This window comes from Serpula lacrymans, assembly GCF_000218685.1.
Source record: "Serpula lacrymans var. lacrymans S7.9 unplaced genomic scaffold SERLAscaffold_13, whole genome shotgun sequence".
NCBI lineage: Eukaryota > Fungi > Basidiomycota > Agaricomycetes > Boletales > Serpulaceae > Serpula > Serpula lacrymans.
Window position 1 is genome coordinate 351,345 of NW_006763302.1, and position 20,617 is coordinate 371,961.

Genomic DNA, 20,617 nt, shown 5'->3' on the forward strand with positions numbered 1-20,617 from the left:
TTGGAATTACAGTAGACGTGCACCCCCAAGTTGCTGCAGTCCTAAAAGCTGTGCGACAGGTGTCAGATGGTGCCTTACAGCTTCTGATTCAAAAAGGTCCGCAATCATCCTTGTCCTCGTCAAGTCCGACGCAAAATGTCACACACTTGTACGCACTTGTGTTCACCATGGCGGAAATTGGCAGTCACGTCTCGTCGCGGCCTTAAGCTTCTGCCATGCACCATGCGCTCTCCCCACGAGTCTCTTGCACATGCTGACACGAAAGTCACCAGTTACATTACCTACCGATGCGTCTCGTGGCAAGTCTCGTGGTATATGCTCATGCGTTTGATTCAGAACCAATCATGATCTGAATACCCTCATGTCTGTATGACGACCGTTCAATACTAGCCGTGCTTTTTGTGTTATAAAAATCCTACCCAAGATTGCCCACCCATTCCCTTCAGAAGAGAATTTCTATCCCAGTAAAAAGACAACATGTTAAAAGCGCTAGCTATTCTCGCAGTTATTTTGCCTTTTGTGGCTGCCCAGGATCTCAGTGTACCATCCACTTGGTCGGTGAGTATCCCCATCCAAATTATTACGTTGTTACATTTCTGAATAACCGCAATCAGGGCACTAGCACTTCAGTCGCGAAGTCAGACCGTATCACTCTCGCCCAAAATACCATCAACACGTTAACCCCCTCCCTGGACACTTCCTCTGCAGAATTTAGCGGTATGTCTTCCCCCATGTCATTTCCTGTCTCCACTAGCTCATCACCCGTTATCACTGTTTAGGTCTCGGATACTGGCAATGTGGTAATGTCTTCTCTGCGATGGCCAACGACGACCACGTTGCAGGAACCACGACCAACCAAGCCATCGTAACACAAGGACTGAACCAGGCATTCAGCGACTACTCTGACTATGATCAATACGGTTACAATGATGATGCACTGTGAGCATTATCCAGAATAGTCTTGATATGTAAATGCTAACGAATCACCGGTGCAGATGGTGGGCAACCGCAGCATATTACGGATATAGGGCCTATGGTGACCAAGGCCTCCTTAACAACGCTATCGCGACCTGGCAACACGTCTCGAACTAGTACGTCGTTTTATTGCAGACCTACCCCATATACATTGCATAACTTACCCCTCATTGTCAATAGTGTCATCTCTGCTGCCAATGCAGCTGCAGGAAGTATTTCCACCAAGAGCTTTGCCATCGAAGGGTCCTGCGGCGGTATGTATACCTCCTGCATTTTCGAACCGCTCGCACTCATACCTTGTGACAATAAACAGCAACTATGGCAGGTGGTGTGTTCTGGGTAAACTATTTTGATATTTTTCCTTGCTTAGAATCCAACTGAGATCTCATTGTAGAGACCTACTTCTGATGACACTTCCGTCAACTCTGTTACTACTGGGTATGATTAACTGTGTGCTGTGTCTAGCTTTATCTAATGTCCTTTTTTACCCATAGACTCTACATGACGCAAGTGTCTATCATGTCTTCATCTGAATATCAAGCTGATGCTGTAATTTTTTCTTCCTAGGCTATCTGCCTTCCTCGGCGAAGCTACTGGCGATAGTACCTATACAACTGCTGCTGAGCTCAGCGCCACGTGGATACAGAATGTCAACCTTAACTCTGACTACCTTGCCCTTGACACGGTTGATGCTCAAGACTGCTCTCGCTCAGCCGCCACAGAGCTTTTCACGTACAACAGCGGGAAGCTCATCGAGGGTGTGGCCGTGCTTGCACAAAGCAACTCAGCCTGGAGTGGACTCTTAGCAAATGCAGTTTCTGGTGCTACCCACACAACAGCCTGGCAAGGCAACAACGGCATCATCACAGAGGGTGCGGATGTCAGCGCTGATAATGATGCCGTTGGCTTCAAATGTTCGTTCATCAGTCATGCCTATATTTCTAACGATGCGGTACTTACGCCCTTAATTAACCGCTTCAAATGTCCATATTAGCTGTCCTCATCCGGGCTTTGCATGAAGCTTACACCAGGAACTCAGGCAACAGCGCCTTACAAACACTGATTCAAAGTTACATCGACGTCCAGGTATGGTTACAACAATACTTTATAGTATACATTCCTCATCAATCGTGCTATTATCTAGTACAATGCCCTCGCCAATCTCGCATCGACCAACAGCGGAGGCACTATCTGGTACTCACCTGCCTGGGCAGGACCCGGTCCATCGTCGATGATCTCTTGGGGCCAGCTTGCCGCATTGGACGTGCTCGTCTCGGTTATCGATACTAATAACTAATAGATGGAAGAATATCCAGCATCAGGCAATACTGTAGCAGATTGCCTAGCTGAAAGATAAATGTAATATAGCATGACACAGGACAGGATTATTGATTATTGATGGCACTTCTGAATCATCCTATTTCAGCTGGACAAAGTGTTCAAGTTCTTACAATCAGATCTACGCCCGCCAAACCTGCGTTGAAGGCGGCCACAATGAGAGCCTGGACGAGCTTACCATATATGTTATTGTATTATAAGTCACTACAGTACACTCAGGCTCCTAACTGTATATTCAAGTTGAGATAACGATGTGGCTGAACCTCACTCAGCTTGGAGTGCCACTTCGCGATCTATATGGTGCCATGCATCTTGCTGTGATGCGTCGTCTAGTTTGACAGTATAAAACCATGACTAGGCGTGCACCCTTCATCGTCGTTGAAGGTCTTGATAGATCCGGAAAGAGCACTCAAGCGTCAATCTTGTGTGACCATCTTACAAGCCTTGGTCTCCCCGTCGAATTATTCAAATTTCCCGGTTAGCCTCACACTTTCACCGTACAGTTATCGTGTTTAATACTCACAATTTACATATTCGCTCGCTTTAATACTTTATGCTACATGGTTGCATTAGATCGCAGGACAGCGATCGGGAAAATGATTGATTCGTATCTGCGGTCAGAGTCTGATCTTGACGATCGCGCTATCCATTTGCTCTTTTCTGCAAACCGTTGGGAACTAGCGTATGTTCCTTACGATCGCTTTCTTTTCTTTATGATTCAGCTCAAAGCCCAAATCGCGTCTCTCTAGGTCTACAATATCCTCACATCTTGAAAAGGGCACAACCATTATTGCGGACCGCTATGCTTTCTCCGGTATTGCCTTCTCAGCACGTAAAGGTCTGTCATACAAGTGGTGCCAAGCACCCGATGTCGGTTTGCCCGCGCCAGATCTGACAATGTTTCTTGATATCGAGCCCGACATTGCACAGGCTCGTGGGGGTTACGGCACAGAGAGGTATGAACAGGAGGAGGTCCAGAGAGACGTGAGGCAAGTATTCGAGAGGATCGAGAAAGAAATGACGCATGCGGGAGCTCGTTGGGTGAAGATCGATGCTGGTAGAACTCAAAAGGAGGTCTCACAGGATGTCTGGGTTCATGTGCAATCTATCTTGGACAGTGTTCACCATCCTGTTGGGACATTATGGGAAGAGCCTCAGGAAGGCACACTTGGGTCCATTGTCAAAGTATGAGATATGGATATGTCGTAAACCGTGAATCATGGCCAGTATTAGCAGTAATAGTAGTATGCGTAGCCTCTTTTGTTCGCAGATTTTTCGTAACTGATTCATGGCCCAGATAAGACAATTCTAGAGTACAATGATGACAGCGTACGTTATATTCATATGACATTATCAAGAAAGAAAGACAAAGATCATCAAATGCATGAAATAAAGGAGAGTGAATGTGTCTGCGATATCTGCAGAAATAAAAGGCTTCGTGTAAACGCTGACACCCTGAATTGAACCATGGATCGGTGATCAGCCAAGGGCACACCTACCCTCCAATCTGCCTCCGCGATACCCTGATAATAATATATCCAAACCAACCAGAACACTTTGAAGAAAAGGACAAAGACCAGATAGAATGATTGAACATCAGCAACTGCTTTAAGCACCCGATGAAATCCGGGATACAACCACAGCGAGTGCAATTAGAACACCCCACCTCCACTTCTCCCATATTACTTGTCGCCAAGATGCGGTCCAACCTGTTGGCGTCGTGTTTCCGTTCGTATTTAAATTTGTACCACTGTTCGTCTCAGCTACCTTATCATTCCTGACTCGCGGCTCAGTATCGACGCCGCTTCCTGTATTAGAGGAAGGATGTGCGGTGGATGGTCTTCTCGTCACTTGGGACGTGTTTACATCGTCTGGGTTTACAACTGGAATTTCTGGTTTTCCTCGCTCGCGTTCGCCCATATTGGGAAGATCTCTTGCCGTGAGAGTGCAGTGCTGTGCAGGGTAAAAATGTAAGCATCAGCATAGCTCTTAGAAAGATTATAGATGGTAAGATGATGATAAGTGAAGTTGAGTTTGTCGATGGATGATGCACATCATCAAGTGCAGAAACCATCACGGAGTTGTCGACATCTCGTTGTACGAGAAAGAAAAAAAATTACTCACATCAGGAAAAGCCTCCTTAAACCTAGGTTGTGTCAGATTCCATGCGTGACTTCGTGCGGCAAACGACCGTTTATGCACGTCAGTGGACGTTACGGATCCGGTCGTCATTTCGTCAGATAACATGAAGGACAAAAGACCAGTTAATCTAGGTATAGAACAAAGTCGGTCAATGAACAACTTGCGATCTGGCCACATCAAATCAAGAGGTAGTATCAAGATATCTGCTCACGGGGCCCGCAATAGACACCGAACAGGTCTGATGATGTGTAGATCGTTTGTCGACTTACATAGTGGCAACACTCCAAGCAGGATTCCACTAAAACAACGTAAGGAACCCGAGTAATTAAGTCACAAGGGAAGTGACATAGGGTTGAATATAAGCTTACCGAGCCCGGATGAAAATCTGACATGGAGAAACAGATTTTCTTGTCAGGTTGAAATCGTCCAGAAGGAGTCATCATCTTGGAGAAGAAATCAGTAGGAATTCTATTTCTTCTTCTTCTGAAGATGGAATACCTTGATGCCAGGGGGTTTAAAAGGATACTCAGAAGGAAAAAGTAGTACCCCATGGTATTCTCCTCCGGCAAATGGTGAATCAGGGGGTCCTCGCTACGGAGGAAGAGCGTCAATAAAGCTGGTGGCAATGGTGGACGAAGGGGCATACGATAAGATAATTCCCTGTGATCGTGCATCTGAGTACATGTTAAAAACAACTTTGTGGGCGGGCGTACATGTGAGTATATTCTTTTCGTCTGGAACTGCCCAAACGAAGGGCGGAGGCTCCTTCTGCATGCTGACATACTCCTTGGTAAGCTACACAAAGAATGTTGATTGATATGGCATGTATTAGAACATGAACAAATGCTTACACGCTTTTGCGCGGCTTTGCTTGCCATATTGGTGGGGGGGACAACGGACTAGAGGTTGGGACGGGATGTGGATGAGGGTGGTGACTGTACTGAGCTCAGAGCAGCCGGCCGTCCCAGGTCACCTCCATAAATAAGGCCAAACAATCCGAGCATTTACCGAATTGAACCGGTGCTCGTTGCTTAGGTAATCTTTCTTTCTGTCACTCGCATCCAGTGTTCGTTGTCGACCCTAACAACATTCAGACAAGGTTGGCTTTGTCTAGTCCCAAGATACTCAGCCCCCTTCCGTATGAGATTTCATTGTTATCTCGACGATTAACCCTCGTGAGTAACTACGAAGTTGGGCTATGTACACTGACATATTCTCCGAGTACAGTAAAACATAATTGTTCTTTCAAATAAATCTAATAAATAATGTAAGTTGATATAATCAGCAAGAAATCAAATATTAACACCATAACTTAAAAGTTGTTCAACTATGTGACCGTCAACGATCATGCACTACTTGTACATGCGCTTTGTCATTACTCTATATTTTTCGTTGTTATGCAGGACAAGAAAAAGTTGGCCTTCGCATTTCTTCCTGGAAGATCAAGGCATAGCTCCCTGATCAACTGTCGAGCCTGGGGTGTATCCATGAGTCCCGTTCCGTAGACGTCTATACTGTGTACAACAGCGGGCGTCTCTACGCCGTTCACGGGCGGCGGCAACGAGTTAATGTATGGATAATTGGCTCGCACCAGTACGAGCACTGGTATATATGTGCCTCCACATGATCTGTAGAAGGCTTCGAACCTTCCGACCGCAGGACGTTCGGTTTCGCTTTCTATGTATGCGACCAGCAGGTGAATTCGTTTTGGACAACCTTTGATCGATTTCCTAGACGTTGATTGTAAACCCAGCTCCTTCATGTGGTATACACAAATGTCATCTACATCGTCACTCATCGAGAGCCTCCGAACATTTCCCCCTTTACCCCTCTTGACACCATCGTGGGTAATGTCGCATGCGATTACGTTGGATATAGACACGTTTTCTCCGTTCCATCTTGGCGAAATCATGGAACGAACGTCACCAAGAGTAGCCTCGATCCAATTCTTGCTTGAAAGTTTCCAAGGTTTACTGCGACAGCTACTTTGTATGAGGACTTGGGCTTTGGTCTGTGAATCATTGTAACGAGTTTTAAAAGCATCGGATGTGATGTTACCGTCTCCGAGTGTGGTCACGCATGCGTGGTCGTGGAAAAACATGCGATTCTTCCTGAAAACCATCTGGTTCTCTGTCCACCATCGATCCATATCCGATTCATTTTCCAGACCGGTTACAACTGCCACAATGGGAACTTTTTTTCTGCAGATAGCAGAATAAAAAAGTTTGTAGTTTTTGAGCAGTACGCTCCTGACCCGCGGTCCGCGAAAGCAGTAAACGAGAAGACTGACACCTTCCCCGTCAGCCAGGGTTCGAAGGAGCTTCTTCATGCTCGCTAGTGCCGCTGGTCCTGGCACAGTCCCATGAATCCCTTCGTTCAGACCTGCGGTGTCCCAGATAAAATATTCGCCTTGATTGACCTTCACCTTGTAACATTGGCTATCAAACGTGCATCCTACGGCCTTGCTGGATGTCTCTGCTACCCTCTCCCCCGCGATCAAGTTGATTAGAGAGCTTTTCCCTGCGCCAGTTTCTCCAAAAATTATGACGTTTTTTGCTATCTGCATGCATTATTGACATAATGTGAGTATATCAGCGATTCATAAGTGCGAGCTGAACACGCCTCATGGCCATTTCTCGCCTCAGGTTTTGTTTTATTGCCCCTCTTCGCCTGGAGTGGAATATTAGTTCGGACACTCCATTTCGAGTGAATCGACAAACCATATTATTAGCCACTTTGCGTAGATGTGGCTACTGGGTTAGAAGTTGTAGGGTGATGGGTAAGATCTCTCCTGCGTTATTGCTAGTACGCTGCCTTGATATCCTTTCACAGGTTAAACGCCGTTGATATGGTTCGTCTCAATTGTTCCGCTATATAACTTGGAGCTTATGACCACGTGTTGTCCGCACGGATTGCTGTAGTCTGTGAATTAAATGCTTCATACTGTTCCTTTCGGGGTCAGGATTTATTGAAGTAAACTCGTTAGTGTCATCTTAAAGTATGCACTAGTAGCTGTACTTATTGTTGTTCAGGTCATTGAGCTTCCTTATATGGTGACTATTATTTTCACATCGAACCGATTATAATGATGTTGTACTTAAACAAACAATTAGATGTGTGATGCGGAACGCTATCCCCATTGTTAGCTCTACCATGAGACCACAAGGTTCAAGTGCAACCCCCAGCTTCTGCTTCAGGTAGCTGTCAGTGGGTGCCTGGGGGCTTTTATTGATAAGGTGCCACGAAGGTCATATGCTTAGTGGTATACATAGTTTACGACGTTTTTTCGCCTGCCATCACATCAAGAAGCTCCGGCCCATGATCAACATTAGCGCTAAAAACCTCCACTTACCGCGGGCAGCTATCATTACACTAAGCCTCCCCTATCACATTACGATGAATGTGCGCCTAATATAGGGGTAATTTATTTAAGCATTCGGTAGTGGGAAAGGTGTGTTCACATCGTGCCTTTTCATATTGACGTAGACTGATCCCTGAACTACCCTTTAGAAAAGTAAAGAGGCGCTGAGAAAGTGAACTTAGTTGGCTGTGCACGGAAAGCTGCAGATAGGAGCGAAAGTCGTGGTTTCCTACTACAGTTTCTTCTTGAAAGTGACGTGAGTGAGCCGTTATGCGCCATGGCCTATCATACCCTTCCCCACGTGTTTCCTGATCATGACGGGTATTAAAACAGTTTGTTAGTGTAGCATCGCAATTCAGATTTTGATAACCTCACTTTGTGGTCACTACACACAGACCTTAATTTACGTATTTTCTACTCCGTTTCCCCATATTTTCTCGACTGTAAAGTGCGTCTTCTAACTTCAATGAAAATGTTTTTTGCTCAACCGAGTCACATCAGCCATCACAACCATCTCACAGGCCATGGTTGTCAACTCTTTCCCACCAAACGTCATAATATTTGGAGAAACGGGTGTTGGAAAAAGCTCCCTTCTCAACCAGATTGCGGGGGCGCAGAAAGCAGATATATCTAGCGGGGCTGAAGGATGCACGCTTGACTCGATGGAGTACGAGGTCAATATCGATCACCGTCCATTCCGTTTGTTCGATACCATGGGTATGAACGAACCTCAGCTAGGGAAAGCCGGATATCTCGAGGCCATTGAGAAGTGTTATCGACTCGTCCGGTCGCTTGAGAAGTTGGGCGGAGTGCAGTTACTCATCTTCTGCATGCGTGGAAAAATTACCGCCACTGTGCAATCTAACTGGAAACTATTCAACGACATCTTTTGTTCGCGAAAGGTGCCTGTTGTGCTCGTGGTTAACGGCCTTGAGCAAGAACATTCGATGGATAGCTGGTGGACGGAAAATGAGAGGTATTTCAAAAGTGCTGGTATTGTCCCCGCAGGCCATGCATGTATCACATCGACCTTAGGACTACATGCTGTGTATCAGAAGAGGTACGAAAGTTCGCAGATGAAGGTGCGACGATTAATTTTGGAGTTTTGCGGGAACTCGAGCCCATGGAAACCGGAGGGGAGGACGTGGTTCGTGCGGATAGCCAAATTTCTACGCACTGTGACTTCACGGTCTCCTTCTCATGGAGAATTACGAGCCATGCTACACAAGAAGCTTGGACTATCTAAAGCCGATGCCACAATCATTGTTCACCGGTTTGAACAAGTGGATGCAGAATTCATGTTCCATATACCACATTAGTGGGTCTTGGGGTCTGGGACTCATCGCTGGAGGTTGTGGTGGTAATTGTATTTCTTATTTATGATACCAATTTCTGTGCGCTGAGCTGCCTCTTTTCACGACAACGAAATTTACTTACATTTACTCGCACTATACGACGTCTCGTTTTCTCGACCACCGTTCCTGCAGCGCAGAAACATTCCTGTGTTGTTAGGCAATATTTTTGATGTCATCTTATTCCGTCCCAGTGTCCACTTTCACAACTACCATACTACACTTAAAAATGTGAAGCCTTCCGTTCAGATGCCTATATATACCACCAATAAGAATATTCACTTATAAAGGTATCATGAAACCTGATATCCTCCTGAAATCACCCTTATGACGTTGGTGCTTTCCACTGCGAGAGCCAAGTTTTCATGTATGAGAGGCCGGCAGTCTGTACCTTCGCGATGGTATCATCAACGACGCCGTTCTCAGTGATGAGATCGGAGCAATGGAATCCATCACCCTCATAGATGGGCTGTGTGTCTGTGCTTGGCTTGTTCAGGCCATCTGCGGAGACGGTAGCCTCACGCCAAGGGTCACCTGTTAGAATATACAATCAGAGCCTTGTTTATTAAGATAAAGAAGTGACGTACGAAGGCCATTAGCAAAGAAGAGCCGGTCAACTTCCACGTTCCATCCTTCATAATCTGTATCTGTTTGCTCGACGGTGGGTGTGGGAGGTGTACTGAATGCTTGAGGGAACATGTTCACGCATTGCCTCTGCCCAAGTGATTTCAATCATGAAAATTCATCCTTGATGAACACGACTTACCTCTTCGTATATAGGCTGAATAATGCGACTTACGATAGCAGGCTGACCTTCAGGAGGGCCGACCTGGTAGTAGCCAACTTGGTTGCAGCTGAAATAGACTGGTCAACCCTGCCCAACAGTCACTATTGTGTGAACTTACACCATCCAGAACCACGAACGGTTAGCATTGTTGACGGCTGTGCTGGTGTAGTAAGACGATGTGGTGTTATAAGTCCCCAGACACTCCCTTAATAGAGGTGATGAGGGCGATGAGTGAATGACAATGAGCGTGTACTGTGAGACTACTCACTCAGCATCGACACTTCCGCAAACTGGATATAATCCAATCATTAGGCGTTCTTAGCAACTATACTCGTTTACTCACCATAAGCATAGTAGGTAGTGTTCCAGAATGAGCCCCATGCAGTGATTGTATGGTCAAGTCCCCAACCTGATGCATTTGCGCTTATGCCATTATCAACTTCAAGAGCGTCACAGAATTGGAAGAACATCGCTCCAGGTCCAACGTCTGGTTGAAGGGATTGCCAGTCAAACAAGTTGTCTTGCACTGCAAAGACGTAAGTTATGATACTAAAAAGAGACATCATGAACCAGCACAGTTGCTGACTTACATGCGGAGGCAAAATCATCGATGTGGGATAGCCCACTTAAACCAAATGCCGATTTGAGTGAGTCGATTGCAGCAGTGTCGTTATTCGCGTAGCTCTGGTCAAGGTAAGCGATCACTGCTTCGACGTCAGCGGAGCAGTTTTGGGGCATGTATTCGCGAATTGGTGTGAAATAGCCGTAGTAATCACTAAGGGATAATATCAACATCAGCAGAAGGCGATGAAGCGCGCAACATTACGTGATAGCTTCGACGACTCCAGAAGAAGCATATGCCGCCCAGAAGATACCTGGCTTGCTAGAAATGGAGTGAGTGAGAATGCTTGCATCTTGACTGATGTACTGACTTAACCATGGTCCAACTCGTCAATGCACCTAACACACACACACGCATATACGCATAAGTGATCACTCAAACTTCGCATTGAAAAATAGTACCAGAATAGCTGCCTCCAATTAAAACCCAAGGCGCCTGATCAGGCTTGACCTGATCGCCGCCTGGCATAGGCAAATCCACATTCTGGGCAAAGTAGACCAAGTCGTCAATGGCTTGCTGGATATTGAGCAGTTCGAGACTTTGCGAAGTCAAGTTGTCATAAGGATTAGACAGGCCGAAGAACCGATGCTCGACGATAATAGTCGCGCCGCTCTGTTGCTGAGCAATAAGACCGTTCACGGTCTCGTTGGTCAAATAAGATTCATATCCTGCGAAAGTGAATTTTACATAAGTTCAAAACGAAATGTAATGCAAGGCTTTACAATACCATCTGCGTCGGTTTCACCGGGAGTCATCAAAATAATTGGACCCCCAGCCTCGTAAAACTCCCAAGTTGTCCAGTATCGTTGCTGGAATGTCCCCAAACCCGGATTGTTGTGATCGATCAGTTGGTCGAAGTAATACACGGTGTCAATGGGTGGCAATGTCGTTCCATTGCGATCCATGAACGGACCTGCGGGTGCGGGAACATTTGGAAGAGAAGGACGGCCTCTGAGCATGGCGTTTGGTATAGCAGCAAGAGCCATAGAGCTCAACGCCAAAGGCGCAAGGAGGAACTTGAATAACCTAGGGGAAGCCATTTAAACCAAACGTTGGGATTGCCTCGCAGACGATGGTTCGCGCTCGTTATCCAAGAGAGCTGAAAACATTATCTCTGTTCTGATTCTGTTTAAATAGTACGTACCTTCCTGGGAACTGTCTGCGTGTACCACATGAAAGTGCTGTACCACATGCCGTTGTTGCTTCCCAGAGACAAGACCAGATGGAAATATACTGATTAGCCACGTGACATAAATAGCGACTGTCCAGCTAGAGCCGTCGGGCCGAGGGTGCTAGAAGCAGCATCAACCACGCTAGCGCTTTTTTGTCCATCTGGGCAGTGACCCCATGCCAGTGATATGAACTAAAGAAAGAGAGATAAATACACACCTAAGTGCGACCTTGACCAAGCGTTTATAGAGAATGTGAGCATAACGCTAAGCTTCTATTGCTTGCAAACCTTCCAGGGATTGTGCACATATGCTGAACAAGCTAGAAGAAAGTCTTATCAGCAGTCGCAGCATAAAGAATGGTATCGCGATAGTCTTTTGCTGTAATTTTCTGTAAGAATAAATGCTGGTGAAAACTATGTATCGCAATAAGAAACCACTAAGAAAACAACAGGATTTGGGATGATGCTAGAACACAATTGTTGATAAACACTTTATACGAGGGACTCTTCACTTCTTCTTCCAACAAAACATGAACGCTGTCTAGAATGTGCTGCCTTCCGGTGGCTGAGGGAGCTTCCGGTTATTGAAAGATGCCATTTCCCTGTGACAGAGGTGAAGTGCTGTTCAGCCATGTGCAACCTAACGAAAATAAAAACTCACCTCCGGATCTCCACAAGAATAGTCTCGATGCTGCTGCTCCTGCCCCACTGAGAAAGAACTGGGAGTTTGTGAGGATCAACTTTCCCGTCAGTCTGGTTAACAAAGGGGAGATTGACACGGGAGATGAACTGAATAGTAGGGGGCCTTTCCGGGTACGATTCGCCACAGTAAATCTTCAAGCTGTAGATGCGGTTCTCGTGTACCGTCTGCACCATATCAGAGTAAGTGGATGAAGACGATGAGGGTCAAAACTAGGTCTGATGTTTGCAACTTACATGTCCTGGCCCGATGATTGTTCCATTCCAATTGCTCATCATGATATCGTCGCCATCCTCCAGTCCGTATGAGCACGAGCCATCTCCGATCCCTTTCTCGCCCTTCTCAAGCTCCTCTAAAAGCCGAAAATTGCGTGGAACTGATATCGACATGCATTCAGTCAACAACGCGAATGAACAAGATACAGCAAAGCATAGAATTACCCTTGGCCATGAGTGGAATACAAGAAAGAACCTATAGTATAGAGGTCGATACGAAACAGACTTGCGGCTGTTTGCGGTTTCGGCAGTGGCCTCTTCGGGCTACTGCGCGGAGTGCAGCCACGATCCTTGCAGACACCGCCTCCGCAGTATACATATCGACCCTTCGTTACCTGTCTATCCTCTGCGCAGAACCAAACCCACAACCCGCTATATAACGCTCATAATATCGTCGGATAATGTTTAAAGGCGGGCAGGCCAATCCTTATGATGAGATTGTTGGTAAGATGTACAGAAAGCTCTCAGAATCATCTTGATTTCACACTTCACTACAGGCAAAACGACGGACGAGAATCTTACAAGCGAGAACTGGGAACTTATTCTGAATTTATGCGACAAAGTTCAGGACGAAGGAGAACAAGGGTCAGTTCTGCACTTCCCTATCTTCTACCATCAATACCCTTACCCATCATGTCCATCCAGGGCACGAAATGTCATCGCCGCAGTGCTCAAGCGAATGACTCATCGCAGTCCTAACGTACAGCTGTACGCTCTGTCATTAGCTGAATCATTGTCCAAAAACTGCGGTGTTGAGCTGCATCGTGAATTGGCATCTCGCGCATACACTCAAGCTCTAGAGAAACTGATCACCGATCGAGTACGTGGATCCATATACTTGAGATGAAGCTATGAACTGATCATATGCATGTCCAGACAACTCACGAAAAAGTTCGACGAAGGGCACTTTCCCTCATTGCCTTATGGACCGCTGAATTTGAAAAGGATCCCTCACTAGGGATAATGGAAGAATGTTACAATAATCTGAAAGCCAAGAGTAAGTATTTGTGAACTATATGATAGTAAGATGCTAATTATGTCCTGTTTCTCAAGACTACAAATTCGAAGTTCCTCAAGAGCCTCCTCCTCCCACTGTTGATGACGAAGTCCGCCGAAGAGAGGAAGAAGAGCTGCAGAGGGTACTGGAAATGTCAGTGCGTGACAAGGGAGGGCGTAATCAGTGGGCTGAAAACTCTTCATCGAGTGGTGCTGGTGGCTCTGGGTCTGGAAGTTCTAGTCGGAATGCTGCAGTTAGCTCAGCAGTACCCGCCTCAGGTACACGTCAGCAGGCTGCTTCTCAAGCGACATATCATTCCGGATACGTCCCCGCACGAACACCATCTCCCAAAGTCCAAACCCCCGTTGCTACCCAATCTGTTGCCTCCCTTGCTTCAGCGTCTACCACTTCTATTTCTTCGCAGAGTGCATCGTCTATCCCAATCATTACGCGCGTCCGTGCTATGCATACATTCGAGCCTACGGAGCCTGGTGAACTTGCTTTTGAGAAAGGCGACGTGATCAAAGTGGTTGATCGCGGTTACAAGGACTGGTGGAGAGGACAACTGAAAGGCAGGACTGGCATCTTCCCTGTGAATTATGTGGTCCGTATCCAACTCACTTTTTATCCGTGATAATAACAAACTCTAAAAATATCTACCCAGGAACACTTGCCGGAGCCTACAGCGGTAGAACTCGCGAAAGAAGCGGAGCAAGAAGCTGCAGTCTTTGCACAGACTGCGAACATCGACAGGCTTCTGACGCTGTTGCGGTCTTTGGACCCCGCAAAGGATAATCTCGCTGATAATGAAGAGATACAAGTGCGCATATAATTCAAGTGTAAGATTAATATCTGACGGCAAGCATATACACAGGAGCTATATCGGTCTAGTATGTCACTAAGACCAAAGATTGTTAAGCTGATCGATAAGTACAGTCAGAAAAGGGGTATGAAGCTATTCACATTCCTAACTCCCTATACCTTCTGACTATGGCCTCTATAGCTGATCTCGTATCCATGAACGAAACCTTTGTGAAGGCTCGTAGTATATTTGATCGTATGATGGAAGAAAGCCTTGCAAGGCACTCTGGAAGTTGGTGTGCTTTATTGGTGGACGAAATCTTTACTCATTTACTCCCTCAGTGTATGATCCTCAAGCTAACTACCGCAACCCACCTCCATCGCAGTATCAGCCAAGACCCGATTCTCGTGCTCGTCAAGATTATGCGCCCACTCCACAAGGGTTTGCCTGGAACCCTGCAGCGTATGATCAGAACAGATACGGTGCATATCCTGGGCCTGTAAGCCAGTATCCAGAGGGCATGTATCAGGGTAATCCACAAGTTCCTGCTCAGTCTTACGGTGATCACAATGGTTATACTCCTCCACAACCTGGCTTTGGACAACCTTATGGCATTCCACCCACAAACGTGCCGTACGGAGTGCCCCCTTCCCCATATCCTCGACAGCAGCCAATTGATCAGAGCGACGCGACAGCCACACCTCATGCACAGCCAGTTGAACTGCAGGCACCACCGCAGCAACTACAGTACTCTCAAAATTTGCAACCCCAAGTACAAGCACAAGCACAGGTGCAAACACAGCCGCAGCAGCAGGCACAGAGTCCCGCGCAGCAATCCGGCCCTCCTTATGTCTATGATCCCAATGGCACGTATGCGGACCCTAATGTGCAGGCATGGGCAGCGTATTATGCTCAGGGGGGCAACGATAAAGCTGGTGCAGTGTACTTCATCTCTGTTCCTGGAGTAACCGACGATCCTGCGCACGTGGGGCCCGAACCTCAGCATCATGGTGAAGCTGTTCAAGCGGAGCAGTCCACATACCCCTCTCAAGACCCTGTAGCACAACTCACTTCAGTATCTACCTATCAAGATCCCGCCTCGGCACCCATACCTTCCAATCAGGGACCAACGTTCCAAACTAGTGATGGATATGCAAATCAGCCGTCGCCTCCAGCCGCTGGACAGACAGACTATGGCGCTCAAAATCTAGGTCGATCACCTTCATATCTTTATCATCGAGATAACCTTCCTGCAAATTCTAATGTGCAAGCTAATCAGTACGTCGGTGCCGGATCGTCTTCGCCTCATAGTCCGAAAGTTGGTTCTGGTCCTTGGGTTCAGGCTCAGCAAATCAATGAGCCTGCTCCGCAGGGCATGATGCGAAGGCAGTCGGTGATGCATTCTGTCTCTGCTCATGCCCCTCTTCAGTATAGCCCCCAGGGTGCATCGCCTTCACATCAACAGCAACAATATATGCCGCCTGCCCAAACCGGCGATCCCACGCCCGTGCCGTCCCAATACGCTCCGCAGCCTGTTCAGCAGCCATATATGTCCCAATCACAATATGGCGATAATGGTTCTGTATATGCCCCTCCTCAAGACGGTCGACCCCCTGTAGCCGCAGACCCAGGAGGTGAAGCTCCCCCTCAAGGCTGGCAGTCACAGTATCATTCATTACACAACCAATTTTCGGGAATGAGATTAAATGGAGAAAGGGCGCAAGGTCCTCAGTCGGGACAGCAAGCGCTTCAGGGTGTTGGTGCTCCTGCTTAAGTACGAAGAATAGAATGAGATTTCCACGTAGTCCTTTGAGTACAATCCATGCTTCATGCCATATAATACTTTCCTTGAGTTTATGTCGATGAGATATATTTCCGTTTGAGGGCACACAGAAGCGACCTCGCAGACCAGCGTTCGGTGGTTCTGTACAATTTGAGTGATTATAAAGGTGTATGCAAGTCATGGTGTGGCGCGAATTTATTTGGATCAAAGGCTGTTGACAAACAATGATCAATGTCCATGTAAGGAAACCGTCATCTGTTTTAAATTGAACAACACACATCATGGCACTTCCGACAAATGGACGGGTGATAATTGATACGACGGTTGGAGAAATAGACATAGAGTTATGGTCCAAGGTACGCCAGCCACAAACCCATTCCCAGTAAACGTCATGTTCCAAATCTGCCTTCATAGGAAACGCCCAAAACGTGCAGGAATTTCTTAGCGTTGGCAATGGAAGGTACGTGCGCATTTAGTTTGTAACTTTCCATCTAGCATTAAATATATACCACAGGCTACTATGATGGGGTTATCTTTCACAGGTGAGGATACTATTGACCATATGCGACCTTTGCTGAAGTATCACAGGGTTGTACCAGGGTTCTTGGTTCAGACGGGAGATAAAACAGGTACGGGAGGAGGTGGGGAGTCATTCTATGGAGGTGAGTTAATAATGAACACGTCAATCTAATTTCACAGTATGACACCAATACATCAGAACCATTTGAGGATGAAATCCACCCTCGTCTGCGTTTTGCGCACAGAGGTCTGATAGCCATGGCAAACAATGGCACAAAAAACTCCAATGATTCTCAGTTTATAATTACTCTCGGTTAGTCTATCTCCATCTGGCTTCATGCTCTATAACTCACAGATAATACAGATCGAGCTGATGAGCTCCATGGAAAACATACCCTCTTTGGTCGGTGTATGGGAGACACGATCTATAGTACGTGCTTTGATAATTGCTTGCATGATCTATCTTCTTATTGTCAGCCTTGAAGATGTCATGAAAATTGGTGACATGGGTTAGCCGACAAGTTCCTTGTTGTTGTCAATATATTGATATAAAGTCTACAGAGCTCGATGAGAACGAACGTCCTTTATAGTTCGTCACTTCATTAAATGCATACTGATATATCTGATCATAAGTTTTCGACTATATCAGCCCTCCCAAGATCAATAGTATCACGATTGTGGATAATCCATTTGATGATATTGTACCTCGCATAACAGCCGCAGAAAGACGTGCACAGCAGCGAGCAAAAGAAACAGCACAGCGGGAACGTGAAGAGGCAGATAGACGACGAGGTGCAAAAAAGTAGGTATTGCAATGACACATACGTTATCAAAATAACTTGAAACATCATAGGAATGTCAATTTACTGAGCTTTGCCGAGGATGAAGAGGACAGAGGAGATGAGGTACCTATAAAGTTCAAGAAGAAAGCTATTGTCCGACCAGATCGTGAGTCCCAATTTCTAACTCGACTTATGAGGATTTGCACTCAAGGCCAGAGTAGTATTAGAAGACCCCCAGTCCACAGCTATTCCAGAAGCAGTTTTTCCCCCAATGCCTAGCAGGAGAAGTAAGTCCGAAGACTCCGGGAATGTTGTAGAGACAGGATCCAAGGTATTTTTATCCGGTTATCTACCCCCGGAAGCATATAAAGGGTATTCCTTAGGCTCAGAAAAGTCCTCAGAAAGGTGAACGCTCAGATATAACTAAGATACGAGAAAAACATGCGTTGGAGCAAGTTGCTGGAAGGTAATATCTGTCCTACTTTGATTTGCGCGGAAGCATTGATAGCCGTCTTAAGCAATTCCCGAAAAGTTGAAATCGAAAAGATGGAGGCAGAGATTCGAAAGCTTTCTCGAAAGCATGGTGACGATAGCGACGACGAACATACACGGAAGAAGACAAAGAATAAGTCTTATCTAGAAGAAGAGATGGCCAAGTATTCCAAAGGGAGAGGTCTGTACAAGAAGAGTAAAGATGGGAAGAAAAAGGACGAGGGTGATGTCCTTGCAGCGCTGAATAATTTTAGAGGCAAATTAAAGAGTTCCCTATGGAATGACATAGAACATAACGGTGGTGATGAAGAGGATACTGTAGAGGAACAGAGACAGGTCGATGATGAGGGCATGGAAATAGATGTTGATCGAGGATTCATGGGTCACGCGCTTCAATTCCCAAAAGACGACGGGGAGGAAACACGCAAAGCGGAGCGGGACTATGAAGTCATTGATCCACGTCAGCGAAACGCAAGAGCGAAGGAAGAAGAGAGGGAGAGAAAGCGAGCAACGAAAGCAAAAGGTAATCGATATAGACGATGAACCGGATCTTGTGTCTATGTGATAAGTAATTCCTTTTATATCAATGTCAACTTCTCGGAAGATACATCAAAATAAGGATCATCATGGTGGACATAGTATGTAGTGCGTAATAAAGCGGTTTACAAGCGAAGACAAGTTCACTCTAGTGGCCGTCTACCAGTGTAGCATCGTCACCTTTATCATCTTCCTCCCTGTGAACAGTACTATTCTGTTTCATGCTATCTAAGAGCGCTATTGCATCCCATTTGGATATTCCACAATGGCTCAACTTCCATATCATAGCAAAGCGTGTGGGTAAGGGGAAAAGGCGTCCCAAATCGCGCAAAAATCGCGCGAACCAAGTGTTGCGGTCTTTTTTCCACCCTTTTTCAAGGGAGTGCTGTTCCAATAAAATGCGTACCTTTGTCCTTGATTCTCTGAGTCTCTCTTCCAGTTTGCCTCCAACACCTTTGATAGCAGTTACGCAGGCGTGCCCAGCAGGCTGCATCCCATTATGTTTGAAGGCTTCTTCGTTTGTATCCCACCACCCATCCATATCTATCTCATTCTCAAGTCCCGTAACAACGATAACGATAGGAACGTTTTTCTTGCAGAAATATTCATAGAACAGTTTCCAATTTCGTTGCGTGACCTCGGTTATCCTAGGAGCACGTATGCAGTATACAAGAAGGTGTACGCCGTCTTGTAAATCGGTGATGAGCCGGAAGCTATTAGCAATAGCTTTAGCATCCACCATTTTCCCTGAATCTCCCTCGTTGGTCCCCACTGTGTCGTAGAGATTGTAAGTAAAGCTCTCTGAAAGCTTCACCGCGTAGGATTGGTAAGTGAAAGTGCATCCAGTGGCACCATTGGACGTCAGAGCGACGTCTTTATCTGCTATCATATTGATTATAGAACTTTTCCCGACCCCAGTCTCTCCAAAAACGACGACATTTCGCGAGGGAAGCGTCATGGACTCGGAGTGAAGGGGAACCTGAGCGGGGCCGCGATGGTAGAAATTTGAGAACGTGATGAAAAGAGTTATAGTGGTAGGTGCTGAATATTCTGTACGCCAGGTACTGTCGGAGTATGTACTGGTCAGGTAGTGTGTTTATATAGCTAAAACGCACCGGTTGCAATAGCTTTGCGCATGCTACAGGACTCTGTCGATAATTTTGATACTGACACCTACCTGAATAACAAAACTAGTAGCGTTTAATCTGTCATTTTGGGTTGAAAGATGATCAGAGATTCCTGGTAGACGCCCTGCCGTCATCGCAGGACCTCAATCACGAAGCGCTAGAAAATGAGAAGACACAGAACTTCTATCAGACTTCAAGTTAAATGAACGTTGCTAACACGAGTGGTATATGACCATAGGAGACATGGCTGGCCAGTGGGCTAAGGGCTATGTTGGGACCAATGACACTCTTATTATCAGGTGTGACTGATACGGGAAAATGTGCTAGAGGGCACCTTCGTCAGAGCACCCGGGCCTTCGCCCATAATTATTCAAAGAGAAATACGGACTGAGTACGATTCATATTTAGTAGCGAAAAATTCTTGAGTACATGATATACCTATGGATTTTTGTCTTTTTTAGTATTACACCGAAAGTGAGAGCAGCCTACCGCAGAGCATGTCTCCCTATCTTTCTCCTGGGCCAAACCATGACTTGGATCCACATCACGTGCTCCAATGAGTTCAATTTCAGCGGCTGATAGGAAAAGTAAAGTTCAAGATCAGTGGCTTCCTTTCTTTGATGACGCGGCTTTTTCCAGCGTAGTGGGACACTCTTATTCATGACAAGGATTGGCGTCTTTCTTCGTATACGCACAGTTGAAGGGCTGCAGGAGGACCGCTGTATTCTCATACAAGCATCCCGAATCTAATGACGGGTGACCACTTGCCAGTCGATTCGCTTATAACACCGTGACAACTACACGCACTTTGCATGTGCTGTAGGTGAGTAATCCACTAATGAAATACTTCCTACT

General features: G+C 46.2%; 8 protein-coding genes across 8 annotated transcripts; 4 read left to right on the top strand and 4 right to left on the bottom strand.

The window, feature by feature from the left end:
- Window positions 1-613: 613 nt before the first annotated feature.
- SERLADRAFT_476832 (uncharacterized protein) lies at window positions 614-2,403 on the top strand (the record flags this gene model as incomplete). Its single annotated transcript, XM_007322453.1, has 10 exons — window positions 614-717; window positions 780-939; window positions 996-1,091; window positions 1,156-1,229; window positions 1,289-1,314; window positions 1,370-1,413; window positions 1,470-1,481; window positions 1,543-1,889; window positions 1,970-2,061; window positions 2,120-2,403. 9 exons carry the CDS (start codon window positions 818-820, stop codon window positions 2,270-2,272), a joined length of 966 nt encoding a protein of 321 aa, XP_007322515.1.
- Window positions 2,404-2,624: 221 nt separating this feature from the next.
- SERLADRAFT_399491 (uncharacterized protein) lies at window positions 2,625-3,586 on the top strand (the record flags this gene model as incomplete). Its single annotated transcript, XM_007322454.1, has 3 exons — window positions 2,625-2,790; window positions 2,887-2,995; window positions 3,063-3,586. The coding sequence occupies 3 exons, from the start codon at window positions 2,664-2,666 to the stop codon at window positions 3,502-3,504; spliced, it is 678 nt and encodes a 225-aa protein (XP_007322516.1).
- An 800-nt stretch (window positions 3,587-4,386) lies between these two features.
- On the bottom strand, window positions 4,387-5,333 carry SERLADRAFT_351869 (uncharacterized protein; the record flags this gene model as incomplete). Its single annotated transcript, XM_007322455.1, has 7 exons — window positions 4,387-4,582; window positions 4,725-4,753; window positions 4,824-4,898; window positions 4,954-5,046; window positions 5,102-5,115; window positions 5,169-5,250; window positions 5,307-5,333. 7 exons carry the CDS (start codon window positions 5,331-5,333, stop codon window positions 4,387-4,389), a joined length of 516 nt encoding a protein of 171 aa, XP_007322517.1.
- A 961-nt stretch (window positions 5,334-6,294) lies between these two features.
- SERLADRAFT_476840 (uncharacterized protein) lies at window positions 6,295-7,578 on the bottom strand (the record flags this gene model as incomplete). Its single annotated transcript, XM_007322456.1, has 3 exons — window positions 6,295-6,330; window positions 6,361-7,039; window positions 7,102-7,578. Coding segments are annotated over 2 exons (696 nt in total), but the record flags the coding sequence as incomplete, so codon positions are not given.
- An 831-nt stretch (window positions 7,579-8,409) lies between these two features.
- On the bottom strand, window positions 8,410-11,775 carry SERLADRAFT_476841 (uncharacterized protein; the record flags this gene model as incomplete). Its single annotated transcript, XM_007322457.1, has 11 exons — window positions 8,410-9,702; window positions 9,756-9,882; window positions 9,935-10,022; window positions 10,074-10,160; window positions 10,224-10,245; window positions 10,299-10,481; window positions 10,546-10,730; window positions 10,782-10,838; window positions 10,888-10,915; window positions 10,979-11,245; window positions 11,305-11,775. 11 exons carry the CDS (start codon window positions 11,615-11,617, stop codon window positions 9,494-9,496), a joined length of 1,566 nt encoding a protein of 521 aa, XP_007322519.1.
- Window positions 11,776-12,061: 286 nt separating this feature from the next.
- Window positions 12,062-12,956, bottom strand: SERLADRAFT_476844 (uncharacterized protein; the record flags this gene model as incomplete). Its single annotated transcript, XM_007322458.1, has 4 exons — window positions 12,062-12,350; window positions 12,410-12,615; window positions 12,685-12,824; window positions 12,889-12,956. The coding sequence occupies 4 exons, from the start codon at window positions 12,896-12,898 to the stop codon at window positions 12,290-12,292; spliced, it is 417 nt and encodes a 138-aa protein (XP_007322520.1).
- Window positions 12,957-13,073: 117 nt separating this feature from the next.
- On the top strand, window positions 13,074-16,382 carry SERLADRAFT_417769 (uncharacterized protein; the record flags this gene model as incomplete). The annotated part of the gene is made up of 9 exons (XM_007322459.1): window positions 13,074-13,167; window positions 13,221-13,308; window positions 13,369-13,543; window positions 13,600-13,720; window positions 13,777-14,324; window positions 14,385-14,540; window positions 14,595-14,667; window positions 14,724-14,813; window positions 14,864-16,382. The coding sequence occupies 9 exons, from the start codon at window positions 13,125-13,127 to the stop codon at window positions 16,294-16,296; spliced, it is 2,727 nt and encodes a 908-aa protein (XP_007322521.1).
- A 190-nt stretch (window positions 16,383-16,572) lies between these two features.
- SERLADRAFT_476850 (uncharacterized protein) lies at window positions 16,573-19,992 on the top strand (the record flags this gene model as incomplete). The annotated part of the gene is made up of 13 exons (XM_007322460.1): window positions 16,573-16,661; window positions 16,720-16,765; window positions 16,820-16,847; window positions 16,894-16,967; window positions 17,024-17,137; window positions 17,189-17,254; window positions 17,310-17,333; window positions 17,386-17,413; window positions 17,474-17,626; window positions 17,678-17,772; window positions 17,828-17,937; window positions 17,990-18,072; window positions 18,125-19,992. The coding sequence occupies 13 exons, from the start codon at window positions 16,587-16,589 to the stop codon at window positions 18,639-18,641; spliced, it is 1,413 nt and encodes a 470-aa protein (XP_007322522.1).
- Window positions 19,993-20,617: the final 625 nt, after the last annotated feature.